Source organism: Artemia franciscana, chromosome 2, assembly GCF_032884065.1.
Source record: "Artemia franciscana chromosome 2, ASM3288406v1, whole genome shotgun sequence".
Taxonomy (NCBI): Eukaryota; Metazoa; Arthropoda; class Branchiopoda; order Anostraca; family Artemiidae; genus Artemia; species Artemia franciscana.
The window spans coordinates 52,860,298-52,874,905 of NC_088864.1; the positions used below are offsets into that span (position 1 = coordinate 52,860,298).

The following is a 14,608-nucleotide window of genomic DNA, read 5'->3' on the forward strand; positions in this document are numbered from 1 at the left end:
TGCGAATATACAACATTCTTCGCTGTCCAGTTGTTGCTGCATATAAATAGATTGTCAGGTTTACCGACCCTCGATCATGCAACGTACAATTGTCCATGGGAAAAACAATCAGTATTAAGAACTATACCACATTTTTCTAATGATTGACCTTGAGCTTTGTTAATGGTGATTGCAAATGCTAATCGAATTGGGAATTGCAATCTTTTAAATTGAAAAGGCAGATCCGTTGGAATCATGGGAATGCGAGGAATAAGAACAGCCTCACCCTCAAAAGGCCCTGTCAAGATTGTGGCCTCTATTAGATTTTCCATTGTTTTTTTTACGGCAAGTCGCGTGCCATTGCAAAGCTTTGGTGGGTTGATATTTCTTAAAAGTATTATTGGTACGCCTATTTTTAGTTGTAGCACGTGTGGTGGAAACCCTGAAGGATCTATGGAATTTAAAAATTCAGATGGATAATTAACCGCTTCATTTGGTTCCAAAACTGTGTCGACTGACTTGTAAACGACTGCCTAATCTCGAATCTTGGTCAAAACAATATTGTTGATTTCGTGGACATCTATATTTTTGGGTGCGAGAATCGCTCTTTCACTTAGCCATTTATTATTTTTATAATTTTTTAGAATATTCGGAAATACTTTTTCAATCAATTCATTTTTGGACGTCACTAAATTACAGAAATCAGCAGGTAGTTGTATACGTCCTGAAATTGAGTCTACTGGGAGCTTTCCGTTTCCAATTGCCAGCAATTGATCTGAAAATGTTTGACCAGAGTCATCGTTTTGTAATCGGACACACATATTTGTATTTAATTTTAATATTTTTACGTGTGCCCATAAATTAGAATTTTTCAGGCAAGCATTCATTTCGTCTGCAGGAGTTGATCTAGGTATTATAGGTAATGTTTGCCTGAAATCTCCCGCAAGCAATATTAATGTGCTGCCAAAGGGTTTCGACTTCCCTCTCAAATCTTTCAAGCATTGATCCAGAGCCTTGACACAATGTATTCGACACAATGCATTATCGTATCATAAATGTCTTTTTGTTCCGACGTTAACTTGGAAATGTTATTTTGTACATACGACAATGTCCGTCCGTGGCCGAGTGGTTAACGCGCCGAACTCACGAGCGAAGGGTCGCTGGTTCGAATCTCGGTGGTGCCGACAGTTTGGTTTTAGGACGAGGGTTAGTGGCGTTTCCCCGTAAGACAAGCCAAAAGTTTACCCAGCTTCAAATGGGTACCTAGAGAAATCTAGGGAAAAGCACGGGAAAGCGTCGGATGACTTGCCCCCAACCACGCATTGCACCCCGGCCGAGGGCGGAGAATCAGGAGATCGGCACCTGCGCTACGCGAACCCTTATCGGTTTGCATGCGAAAGTTTGCTTTTTTTTTACATACGACAATAGATCACTCGTACTGTAACTTTGTTCACGAACCAATTCTATACATGTCGAAACAGCAGCGATACGGTTAGGTGAAGGCATTCCCAAATCCTGAAGAGGTTTGTTTGCTATACGTACGCATAAATCTTCTATAATAACTAAAGTGTAGTTATAAATTTCTGATGTAAAATCAAAAGTCATATCTGACGTCTCTAACTGTTTTCGATGGAGTATATCTTCGGACATTTTTGACTTATATTTTTCCCATAACTCTCTAGGAGCTGATGGAGAGCAAGATGTTAAAATGATGGCAAACAATGCACGAATTTGACTTGGGGTTGACGTTTTGCACGCGTCATTGATGCAGTTATCCCAGTGTTGGTCATTCTCCAATAAATTCAGAGCTTGGCATGCACTACGGTAAGTGTCATGTATAGTACCGTTTACAGTTCTCAAATACTCAAAGGATGTCGGACCGGGTACATTCACCAAAAGCAGGCGTAGAAAGAAGCATTCATGTTGATTGGGGTGAACGGTGTAGAGTCTTCCTATCGTGGTAACTTTGAAGATGGTAGGTTGGCCGTCGACTGACTTACCCTGTTTTCGACGTTCAAATACTTTATTTTTAGTATTCCACGTGTAATACGAAGGCACTTCAGTATACAGCAGTTTTTTTGCAAAAGAATCATTTTTGCAAAGCGAAAAAAAAGCTGTTAATGTTGGTTTCCGTGAAATAAACACGTTGACCATTCTGTAAATGTACCGCTAAGTGAACAACAGCTGGACTACGTTCATGTATCGGAAATGAAAGAATTCGCCAAATAGCTTCATTACTGCTTATGTATCTTCCAGCCTGATATTGTACGATTTCGTCGAAATCTTTGATTTCGGGCTGCAAGCCAAAAACTGCCATGTCACTGCCTTTGTTGACATATTTACATATGTATTTGATTGCCTCTACGGAGTTACAGTATTCAACGTTTATGTGTGCATTAAATGTTTTTGATAATAATGGGGAATATGGAACAACCCACTGGTTATCTACTTCGATGGTGGTACCGTTACGCTTCTTTATTATTGCTGTTTTACCGCCATCTTCAGTAGATCTTCTTCTATATTGTGGGTAACCATCATTGCCAGTAATTGTGTTTGATACTAAAAGTCGAGGATATTTCTTTGTGCACCTTCCTTTGGCCATACATGGTGAATTTTCGTTCAGTGCACCGGAAGGTCCATGTATCATATTTTTTACAATAATATCATGTATCGACATTTTTATCAGGTATTTCAGCGAAAATCACATCATCAATTTCGTTCGAAGTAATTTTCTTATGTATATGTACATGCACATTAGTATATGTGCATGTGGCAAACCTCGTTTTTGCCATTCCACTGAGTACATCCAGCATCGCACTGACCCAAACACTTCAAGTTTTACTATGTAGTTTATCAGTGATTTCAACTTTTGCCGGAAGACACGGGCCGTAATGTCATGCCTATGAACCACCGATTGTCCTTGAAGTAAAAAGCTGCAGTATCTCGTCCCAAGATTGATTACATGTAAATGTAATAAATAAATCTGGACGACCATAGAGACGAACATACGCAATAGCATCTTGAGCATATTCATGCATATGACGGGGACTGCCAGCATATGACGAAGGTAAAATTGTTAATCTTCCAACGTTTGTGGTATTACCGTCATTTATAACTGCATCTCGCAAATGAATGTATTGTTCAGAGCGGAGCTTGGTCTGATTCAGGCGGATATATAGCAAACGTTCTGATTCAATTTTATATACATATCAACGACAAATTGGTGAAACAATTCACGGCATTTTAAAATATAATTTTCTTCATCCTGCCGAATCATTAGTCTATAGGAATAATAATGCATTGCACTGCATTTCTTATTCATTTCTTTGTTAGTGGCTGGATTCATCAATTTAATATTAAAGTGATAGCCATCGGCTCCATCCCAAAAAATGATAGGATATTGTAGGGCATCGTAGCATCGATGAGTTTCAGCAATTCTTAACAACTGAGCGTTTCGCTTATGAAGAATAATATCTCGAGGTAAAAACTGATCACCAACCATAACGATTGCCACTTCGTCGATAGTTGGAGCATTGTATCTACGCACATGTTGGCCAGGAGGCGTTTTGTCAGCGGAAATAATAATTTAATGCGTATCAATAGGCATCAAATCGATGGCTGTTTTGAACAGACGCACTAAATTATTATTTTTGTGGAAAAGATGTTGCAATTGGGAAACGATTGTCGTTTCAACGTTGGGAGAAATTTCGCAACGTGCATTCAATTCAGAATTTCTATCACTGATGAAGTACAATTGTAAAAACTTATGATTCTCGCCTGAGAATGGTAGAAGGGACCCTGCTCTATGATAAATTTGCCCTTTTACTTTGAAAGTAGACATAAATTGATCTGGATTTTCGATTTGGGCTCCAAACGACGTCATTTGGAAACATGAGTTGTATTTTCTGATTTTTGACAAAAAACACTTAGATTCTGACGTAGTTCCAGCAAGGAACGTCTTCAATGGCTCTGGTGGTGCAGCCAATAGAGGAAGTTTAACTTTTCCTGAGGCGCAACACATTCCCATTGTTTAACCATTGAATTTCAAGGCCTTGCAATAGGGACAAATTTTAGACATTGTCCCGATTTGAACACATCTACTCAAGCTATAATCATCGACTGGGATGTACCTGAATGCCAGGCGATAACTTTCAGGTTGCTTTGATTCCTCGGCACGCTTTCTTTTCTTACTTTCTCTATCAGTAGCAAGCCTGATTTCTTGCTGTTCTTGTGATTCCTCGGCACGCCTTCTTTTTTCACTTTCTCTTTTAGCAGCAAGTCTGCTTTCGCGTTGCTCTGGTAGTTCCTCGGCACGCTTTTTGTTCTTTCTTTCTCTATCAGCCTTAAGCTTCATGATTAAATATCTTTAATGACGTCACCGTCAGCAAAAATGACGACAACTAACTTCATGACGTCAGTCGACACAGAAACATGACGTCACCTGACAGATAGACGCAGATCCACAGACAGACAACTTATTTTTATATATATAGATAGATATATAGATAAGTTGTATGTATGCATGTTTGTTTGTTTGTGGGTTTGCATATGACGTCATTATAAGTATATAAGGCTGTGTATATGACGTCATTATAAGATGACGGTACAGACCGGGGCACCGGGACACAAATGAAGACCACAAGGAATATAAATGACGACTAGGACACTCAAATAGAAATTACAGACAGGGACACTGGGACACAAATGACGACCAGGACACCGGGACACAGGGAATATGATTGACGACCGGGACACTCAAAGAGAAATGACAGACTGGGACACCAGGAAAGAAATGACGACCAGAACACAGGGAATATAAATGACGATCGGGACACAGGGACAACCACAACGGGGACGCCGGGGGCAAAGGGGGGGATAAATAAATGGCGACAGGGACACAGGGAATGTTCGATTAGCAATCACCATCAACAAAACTCAAGGGCAATCATTATAATAATGAGGTATAGATCTGAATACGGATTGTTTTTCCAATGGACAATTATATGTTGCATTTTCAAGAGTCGGTAAACCTGACAATCTATTTACTACAATGAGTTATGACTTTATTAGTTGGCGGAAATTTTGGACAAATAGTACCTACGGTTTTTTATTTATTTATTTTTTTTTTTTGAACGAAAATAAGCTGTGTAACTGTAATATTAGCCAGATTTGGTATGGCTCTAAATGAGTGCCCGAAGGAATCTGGGGAAGGTGAACACGAAGGGTGTATGAAAGCATAGCATGGCTGGAATCCAACCCCCTGTGCTCTTTCTGGCCAAAGGGCCAAGGAACAAAGATCAGTGGCGTCGGTAGTGACTGTAAAGCTCAATGCCGTATCCTTAATTTGTTTTTACTCTTGGCTAACGGAAAAAGTGGCTGAATTTGGACGAAACAACCCCACCCAATTAAACGTTGTGATGTCCAAAAATAGCTAACCATACCTTTCTCCTATTTAGCAAGATATCTCTGGGCCATAATTGGTATTTGGTAGTAAATGTCTTTTCTGTCTATTTTGTGTCTTTTCTATCTATTTAGAATTTTCTGTCTATTTGAGAGATATCAGACGGCTCTTGTAAAAAGCAATGGTTGGGACTTAGTAAGATAGGTTTAATCATATCGTATTAAGAGAAAGGATAACAACATTCAAATGTAGGAAAGTGTTATAGTTAATTTTATTCTTCTTATTTAGATATTCAGCTTACGAAATATATACATTACCTTTGTGGCTGCAGTGCTAGGTTCATCCCCTCATCCTAATAATCCCCCCAAAACAATAGCAATTTCCTCATGCACACAATTAAGTCATAACAGGGAAGAAAGGAATTTTGAAATAGTTTACCGATAGAATGATTGTACTCTGTAATTTCTGAGTTAAAGCTTAGTAAAAAGCTGTAATTTCTGTAAGGAGCTGAGTTATTATAGTAGGGTAGTATAAAATTTAACATTGGGGGTGTGAGGGCGATTCCAACCCCGAATGTAAACTTATCAGGTATTTTGATGTTTTAGAAAAAAAATACGTATCTTAAAATTTGATTCCACACCATAGGGGCTAGAAGAGGGCTGGATAGCAGAAATGGAACCGAGAGGAAGGCTCATTGCCGTCCTGTAGCTTTTGGCCTTTGAGGAAGACAGAAGAACTTTCAATTATCAATCGATTGATCTTGCTCCCAAGTTTATAAAATACCCCCCCTTCAATTTGAAGTGGGCAAAAAAAGTTTCAGCCCTTTTCAGGGCTGCATTTTGAAGGGAAGACCTATAAAAATACTAATTTTTTTTTGTATTGGTATCCTCTTGGCCCAAAGTTTCATATGTATTTAGCCAATCGGAAGAAATTGGCGTGTTTTCTTAGCCCCACTTGTTATAGGAGAGGCCAATTCTTCGAAAAAAATTTGTTCGTTAGTCTCTCTGGCCCAAGGTCTTAAAGCGTAAATTTTGAATTGATCAGGAAAAAAGCTTTTGTAGCTCATTTCCCGGCCCCTTACCCCTTTCCTCTGCAGTTTCTCGTCACTGTAAAATATCCACTTTAAAAAATATGTGCTAAATATCCACTGTGAAATATCTGTGCAAAGAGTTGTCAGCTTTCATAATTTACGGCCCTTATCACAGGGGTTGTGGGTGTTATGTCATCCTTGAATGGAACTTCATTGATATTTACAACTATTCTTAGCAAAATATTTTTAGAAAGGGAACCTCAAATTTCGGTTACCGATCGAATGAACATCCCCAAAGCTTCTACGAGGGGGAAGCCCCCTCGTAGAATTATTCCATACGGAATAAATTTGGGTTGTTTCAGGATTTAATGCTAATCTTTACTTTCTTAATAAAGGTATTGACCAGAAATGTTACCAGAAATCAAGATCGATTAGATGTCAATTTCTACCTCTTCCCCCTCCATCGATCCCTGCAAATTATTTTTTTTATCAACTCTCAATGAGAGTTAGAATCTTTTAGCATTAAAATTCACTCTTTGAGGCAGTTGACCCCCTCCTCCTACAAAAGGATCCATCGTATTAGCTGATGCATACTTTGCGCATCATTGCATATAATTTAGGAAATGCGCATCAAATTGATTTAATTAAATCAAGCTTTCAAATAAATGCTCGAAATATTTTTTTTTGAAATAAGGAGGGAGTTATCGCCCTGCAGCATTCTTTTTCAGTTTTTGTCGAATATTCTAGGTCTAAATGAAAGGAGAAGTGAGATTAGTTCTTAACGCTCCCGCACCCCTTTCTATGTTTGTCTGAAAACTTATGAAGATTTAGACAATTTGGGCATTGAAATACACACTGATTGTGCATCTGGGATCTTCCCCTACACAATGGCTCGCCACCCCTCCTTCCTAATAGCTATTTTGCAATTATACACTTTCTTTGTCCTTTTTATTTGTCTTAGTTGCCCTTTGGCTGCTCAGTTTTACATTTCGGATGACTTTTTCAGAGGATTGACGGAGGGGGGGGGACCCCAAAGAGGGAATTGTTGGAGGAGGCAAGACGAACTCCTTGGCCGCGTCTTCAGAAAATCTGAGCCTGAGTTAATAACAAAATAATAGTTTTTTTTATGTGAGTGACTCGGTTGCCAAATCAATTTTCTCCTGAGAGTATGCAATGGCGAAATTGACTTAGGAGATTTATTTATATCCACATAGCTTCGGAAGAACTATTTAATTTTGATTGGCTAAAAGCTTTTTTTTCTTTCGGGATTTTAATCCTTATTTTTAGGAACACTGAAACCTATGGTGGATTGAAACAAAGTCTGTAAGTTTTGCTATGAACGACTCATTTATCTTTAACAGCAAAAAGTATAATATCATTTTAGAAGATTGAGCACCTCTGTACAGTCTTTTGATAATTTCTTAACGTTTAGGTTCACAAAGGCATTGTTTCTGGTTGTAACTACAATACAAGCGAGGCTGGTCAACCATACGAAATACCAGCTTGTGAGCACCATATTGATGGCCCAAATATCAAAAGACCTATGGAGCTGTTTACGATGTTTCATACGAAAAGGATTTACACAAAGGTAGTTATTATTTTTTTTAAATATTGTTTATTATTTTTGTACTATTATAAAATTATTTTTTTTCAACAATTCTCAGCATTGATTGATGAGTTCAGTTGCGGTTTCAGTCTTTTTTGTGCCCGGAGCCAAATATTTGATTAGCATTTAGATTAGGTGATTATCATTCTTTTAATTTATGATTAATTATTATTATTAATTATTATTAATCATTTTTATTTAATTACTTATAAATGTTATTATTTAATTATCTTTATATAATTTATTTTATTTTTTTATTTAATTAGTAATTTATTAATTAGTATTTTTTTTCATTTATTGCCCCCTCTACTCTATTTTAATAAAAATGGAATTTCGAACATAAAAAATGACATACACTTAGATTATTTATTTGAAATTTTACACCCCTTAAATTGTTGCGCCCGGGGCAAGTGCTGGAATAAGATCTTATTTGTATGTGCTAGAAAACTAGGTGTCATCCCGTCACTGCAGATTTTTGTCATCCAGCTTGATTATTTCTCTGTGTAAACACTGTATAAATTCTGTCGGCGAATATGGCTGCTTGTTTTCTATTTAAAAAAGAGTTGAACTTTCTTATGCTAGTCAGTGGTCCACGTAGCGCATTATCGATCTCCTGATTCTCTGCCTTCGGCCGGGAATGCAATGCTTGGTTACGCCGTCTGCCTTCGACCGGCCTTCTGAAACCACCTTTGATCCAAAATAGATTTAGTGTTCCGTTATCTTCCCAAAGGTTTAACGTGGCGTCAGTGCTTGTCTTCTACAAGTGTATCGGCACTTTTGGGAAGTTTCCTCCCCTTCGAACACTTCTTATCAAGGGGACAAGGTAAGTGCATAGGCCATAGAACTACTTGAATGAAAAAAGAAAAACTTGAAAGGAGTTCTTGAAATAACCTGTTTGTGCTACGTTTTCATTCTGCCCACCTCTCCATAAGGAGATAGTTTTATTAAAGGCATCTATTCAACATCTGCTCCACATCCTTTGATTAAACTGAGTAAAGGATTGTATTGACTACAGATATACCTGGAAATGCGCAAAGTAATAGAGAAAAGTGATCGACGCTTAGTCTCTTTATGTGGCGCAGCGTCTTCATAATGTTTCATAAACCTTTTTCTTTGTCCAGTCAAGACTTCATATTCAGTTCGTTCAAAAGAAGAAATTATTCAGCGTGAAATTGTGACCAATGGACCTGTCGAAGGGACTATAACTGTCTATGAAGATTTCATGAACTACAAATCAGGTATATTCGTTTTTCTTAAGATCTAAATTAATCTTATTCCTTGCACAATATTTCTTTTGAAGTAAGTGTTGAAGATTGATTATTTTAGATCATTCAGACTAAAGATACTTACAATGTTGAAAATTTGCCGCAAGGAGGGAAGAAAAACCCTTTTTGTCATCTAACGTCCCTAGGCATAATGTTGGATTTGCAGTGGCATGATCAGGAAATGGATTTTTGGGAATTCTATTTCCACTTTAATGGAAAACAGTTCTGTTTTTCTTTTCTTCCTACCTAAAAATGGAAAAATTGTTTAAAGAAATATTCTGTGTAATTACACAGACTACACAGAAAATAGAATTCTTCCAAAATTGGACCCTTCTTGAAATAAATTCCTGACTACGCCACTGTCAATGCTTATTGTAATTGGCATTCGAAACGAACTACTGTCGTAAAAAATATCAACTGTATTTTAATAGAAATCCACACGTAGAAATGAAATTATTAGCATATTCACAATTTGATCTAACACATATAAACAAAAAGGAGCTTCAGTAATATAGTACGTAATTCCCCGTATGACTCCCAGATATTAGCTCATTGTGATGAGTCATTAAATTTCAGCGATGTTATTAGGGTCAGCTGAAACCTAATTGAAATGAATGACCTAACTGTTGACAGGGCTTGTTTGTTTGTTTTTATGTCAACAATGAGATTAAAGTCAACATAACATTTCTACACTATATTTTTAGCAACAAAAAGGTTCTTTTTTTAAGCAGGCTTATTAAAGCTAGCCCAATAAGTATAGAAAATAGTAGAAACGAAAAGCCAACACTTTTATCTGAGAAAAATAATAGCAATCAACGCTATCTAATGTTACCCAGCAAAATCATAAAGTTCATTATCGAAATACTGCTGGTGACTATAAAAAGTACAGTCTTTCTCATTTGCAAATGTGTGAAGTGTTAAAGAAAATAGAGTAATTGAAATTTCTGTTTCGTCATTTTTGCTTCGTAATACTGTTTTGTATGGTCTACTCGGCTTATAGTAGTAATAATAATTTGTTATAAAAAAAAAGCAGTAATGAGATCAATCCTAGCACATCAAAAGTGTCGCTTGCAAGGGTCTGTCACTAAAAAAAAAAAAAAAAAAAAAAAAAAAAAAAAAAAAAAAAAAAAAAAAAAAAAATTATCTTATAAGTCGTTGGAGGGTGAAACCGTGTTCAGAAAAAAAAAGCAAAATTATTTTATACACAATAAAACTCAATAATATTATGATCCCGAAATAAAAATATAATGAAACTTTTAACTAAAGAACTTAGCGCTTTTAATGCTGATAACTATAACTAAAACATCATAATAGAACTTATTATTCCTATTATAGAAACCTGATAAAAGGGTAAACTCAAAGCCATATCTTAGAAAAATAACGATAACCAACGATACCCGATAACCAGCGCAAAATCTTTTACAATAATAGCTAGCTTTTGGGGTGGTGCTAAGTGCCACCCCAACACTTAGTTGGTGGAGGCGCTTCGCCCCCCCCCCAAGCCCTCCCGTGCGCGTAAATCGTTACGCGCCATATTAGTTACGCGCCATTATAGTTGTGTCCCTGTGTCCCACCTGTCCATATAGATGGATATATATATGTTTTTAACTACGTAAAACTTGCGAATATACCACATTCTTCGCTGTTCCATTGTCAGTCCATATAAATAGATTGTCAGGTTTACCAACTCTTGAACATACAACAAATAATTGTCCATGGGAAAAACAATCCGTATTCAGATCTATACCTCATTATTCTAATGATTACCCTTGAACTTTGTTGATGTTGATGGCTAATCAAACATTCCCTGTGTTCCCGTCGTCATTTACATATTCCCCCTGTGCCCCCTGGCGTCCCTGTTGTAGTTGTGTCCCCGTGTCCTGGTCGTCATTTATATTCCCTGTGTCCCGGTCGTCCTTTGTGTCTTAGTGTCCCAATCTCTAATTTTATTTTTGAGTGTCCCGGTCGTCATTTATATTCCCTGTGTCCCGGTGTCCAGGTCATCATTTGTGTCCCGGTGTCCTGGTCTGTAATTTCTCTTTGAGTCTCCTGGTCGTCATTTATATTACCAGTGTCCATTTATGTTCCCTGTTTTCCGATGTCCCGGTCGTCATTTGTGTCCCGGTGTTCCAGTCTGTAATTTCTATTCGAGTGTCCCGGTTGTCATTTATATTCCCTGTGACCTGGTCGTCATTGAGCTTTGTTGATGATGATTGCTAATCGAACATTCCCTGTGTCCCCGTCGTCATTTATATATCCCCTGGTGCCCCCGGCGTCCCCATTGTAGTTGTGTCCATGTGTCCCGGTCGTCATTAATATTCCCTGTTTCCCGGTTGTTATTTGTGTCCCGGTGTCCCAGTCTGTAATTTCTCTTTGAGTGTCCCGGTCGTCATTTATATTCCCTGTGTCCCGGTCGTCATTTGTGTCCCGGTCTGTAATTTCGCCAGTCGACAAACATGACGTGAGTCGATAAACAACTTCATGACGGCATAATGCTCAATCCTTATAATGACATCAGTCGACAAACATGCATGACGTCAGTCAACACACACACAAACAACTTATTTTTATATATATAGAATAATAAAATCCAATTAAGATGCGTTAAGATGGTCGCATAGAGGGAAATATAGCAGACATGCATCGACCAAAGTCTACACGATTTTCTGTGAACATTCAACCATTTTTCTTCTGGGATTTATCTCCAAAATGATTCAAAAAATCTGAAGGAACTATTTTAGATTTCGGAAATTTTTGTTGTTTCTTCACCTTTGACAAAAAACCAGGTTCTTATTAGAATTTTTTTCATAAAAACTAGAATTACTGCACAGAAACCTCTCAAAGACAGCTTGCATTCGTACCTCTCCCCATCATCGTTTATTTAGGTTCTTTCAGTTGTGAGTTCCTTTTCTATTCTCTTTTTCCCTGCTTTTATATTTGTTTCTTCTCCTTCTTTCTTTCTCTTTTTATTTTTTTCTATCTGTTACTCTACAAATGCTTCCAATGTGTTTTCTATTTGTGTTTCCATTGTTATCTGTTTACTCCTCTTATTACACTATTGTATATTGTTTGTGAATAATTAATAATATTAATGTAACTACATTCGGGAAATTTCAGGTTGGATCCAAAAAACCTTAGATCAGTAATTAAAGTTAAAATTCTATGCTATTAAAATTATTCTCAGTTTAATATTGATCTTTTTTTTTATGGTTAACGCGCCACTGTCAGTGGTGCTAATGATTTTAATTCTTATTAAACTCATTCTCAGGTGCGTGCGTTTCCTCCCCTATCAGGTGTCTGGTCTGTGGGTCTTGTCCATTTGTAAGGAAACAAAGTGCACTCTACTCTCATGGGAGCTAATGTTTTTTCGCTTCTGTATGATTTCACACTGTGTGGTCCCGGTTGACCAAGGACATGACGGGGCAATTTTCGGTCTTCTCAAAACCACTTGTAGTTAACCAGAATACAGCGAACACTGTGTGGTTTTGCCTAAATCTTAATGCATATAAGGTTTTTTTTTGTATAGTATCATTGTAAAATGTAATTTAGTGGTGTGTTTACACATCTAAAACTTCTCCATCTCTTCCTAAAAGATATTTCTGTTATGGGGCTCGTATATATAAAACCTCCGGTTCAGCTTTATCGATAATACTGTAAACTTAGTTAAATACTCTTAAAATATTCCAAGGTGTCCAAAAACAAAATTTTTGTAATTTCATTCTCCAAAATTCTTTAAATTAAATTTTTTTACCTTTTGCGACATTTTTATATAGCCTATTATTTTTAATCTAGGTGTATATCAGCATGTTGTCGGCAAGGCGCTTGGTGGCCACACCATCCGAATTCTGGGCTGGAGAGTGGAAGAAGGAACTCCTTACTGGCTCATTGCCAATTCCTGGAATTCTGACTGGGGTGACAATGGATATGTGAAATTGCTTCGAGGTGCCAATCACTGTGGTATCGAGGGTTCCATCACAGCTCGACTTCCTTTACTTTGATTGTATTGTAAATTAATTGCTTTAAATATAAATTTGCAGTTAATGTGTTAGCTAAAAACTATAGTGTGTAATCGAAGCTTACTATGTTACTTTGCTTGGGTAAATAAACACGTTTTATTTTTTATTTTTGCGCTTTTCTTCTGCTTAACCATTGATCATTTTAGTCAAAATTGATATGGATCCTCAGAACTACTAAGAGCTAATAAAAATATTGGCCTTAAAGTATCAATGGCATCAAAAGAAGAACAAACTATTGCTTCTTTTGAAATTCTCATTATAAAACGAAATATTCTGGATATAAGTTTAGTCCAGTCTTACCTTCTTATTTCTTGCCGAATACCCTCTGACATGAGTTTTGTCAATGATTATTCTCCGGTGATAATTTTTGAAGGATCTTATGTGAAGCATGTTTCTTGTCATGATGTATAAATCAATGCATTACTCTCCTTGCTTAAACTTTTGAGTTAAATAAAGTTTCCTTGAGCTGTTCCCATTTGTATAATTAGGTTTAAATTCTTTACTATTTCCTCCTTGTAGCTGCGGACCCCCGGAAAGATACAGTACCCCCGAAAGATACAGTACAAGAGAGTATTTTTCCCATGTTCAACATAGTTGAATACGATCAATTGCAAGTGATTTCCTTCAAGTAATGGCCAATGATGACTATTCTCTTTCAAAGAGAATGATTTTCATTGGCTATCAGTGACGAAAGTTGGCTGTATTAAGCTGTCGTCATGTCCACATTGACTAACCTCAGTCATTTTTCTCGTATGATCACTACCCTTTGACTCCTGTTTTCCTCAATTAGTATCTTCACAAGCCTAGTATATCTACCAGTTCATTCTTTCGTTGGAAGATACCGAGAAATCACTATTCTTTCTGACAGAGCTCCAGCCAGGACATTTGACAGGTATTGAAAAGTCTTTCATTTTCAAACTGAAACAGTAGATATTGTACCAAGTAAATAACAGGCAAGAGTGCCAGAACCTGAGAGGTTGCCAACTTACACGTACTCCAGGTACTGCGTGCCAAAGGTCGCAAGAGTGTGCAATGCTTGGCAGAACTGTGCCAAGTACTGCGGGGAACATACCGATCGTTGCAGAACTGTGTAGTACACGTTACGCTCTGAGATAAACGCCAAATGATGGAAAGGGAATGGCCCCTTGCAAGAATCCTTATTATGTAGGGATCGCCTCAGCAGATCCAAAAATTTTAATTTTCTATTTTATGTTTGAAATTCTTGTCTTTTCAGATTCAACATGCCGATCACCTGTTCTGACATTTGCAAACTTATATTTACTGTAATATTTCCCCCTATTGGAGTACTTT

At 37.3% G+C, this 14,608-nt stretch overlaps 1 protein-coding gene across 1 annotated transcript in view; it reads left to right on the forward strand.

The window, feature by feature from the left end:
• Positions 1 to 13,403, forward strand: part of LOC136035198 (cathepsin B-like) — a 109,983-nt gene extending 96,580 nt beyond the window's left edge. Inside the window, exons 4-6 of the mRNA XM_065716795.1 lie at positions 7,843 to 7,998; positions 9,116 to 9,254; positions 13,074 to 13,403. Of these exons, the coding sequence (XP_065572867.1) occupies positions 7,843 to 7,998; positions 9,116 to 9,254; positions 13,074 to 13,279 (501 nt within the window). The 3' untranslated portion in view covers positions 13,280 to 13,403. The remainder of the gene's footprint in view (positions 1 to 7,842; positions 7,999 to 9,115; positions 9,255 to 13,073) is intronic.
• The last annotated feature ends 1,205 nt before the right edge of the window (positions 13,404 to 14,608 follow it).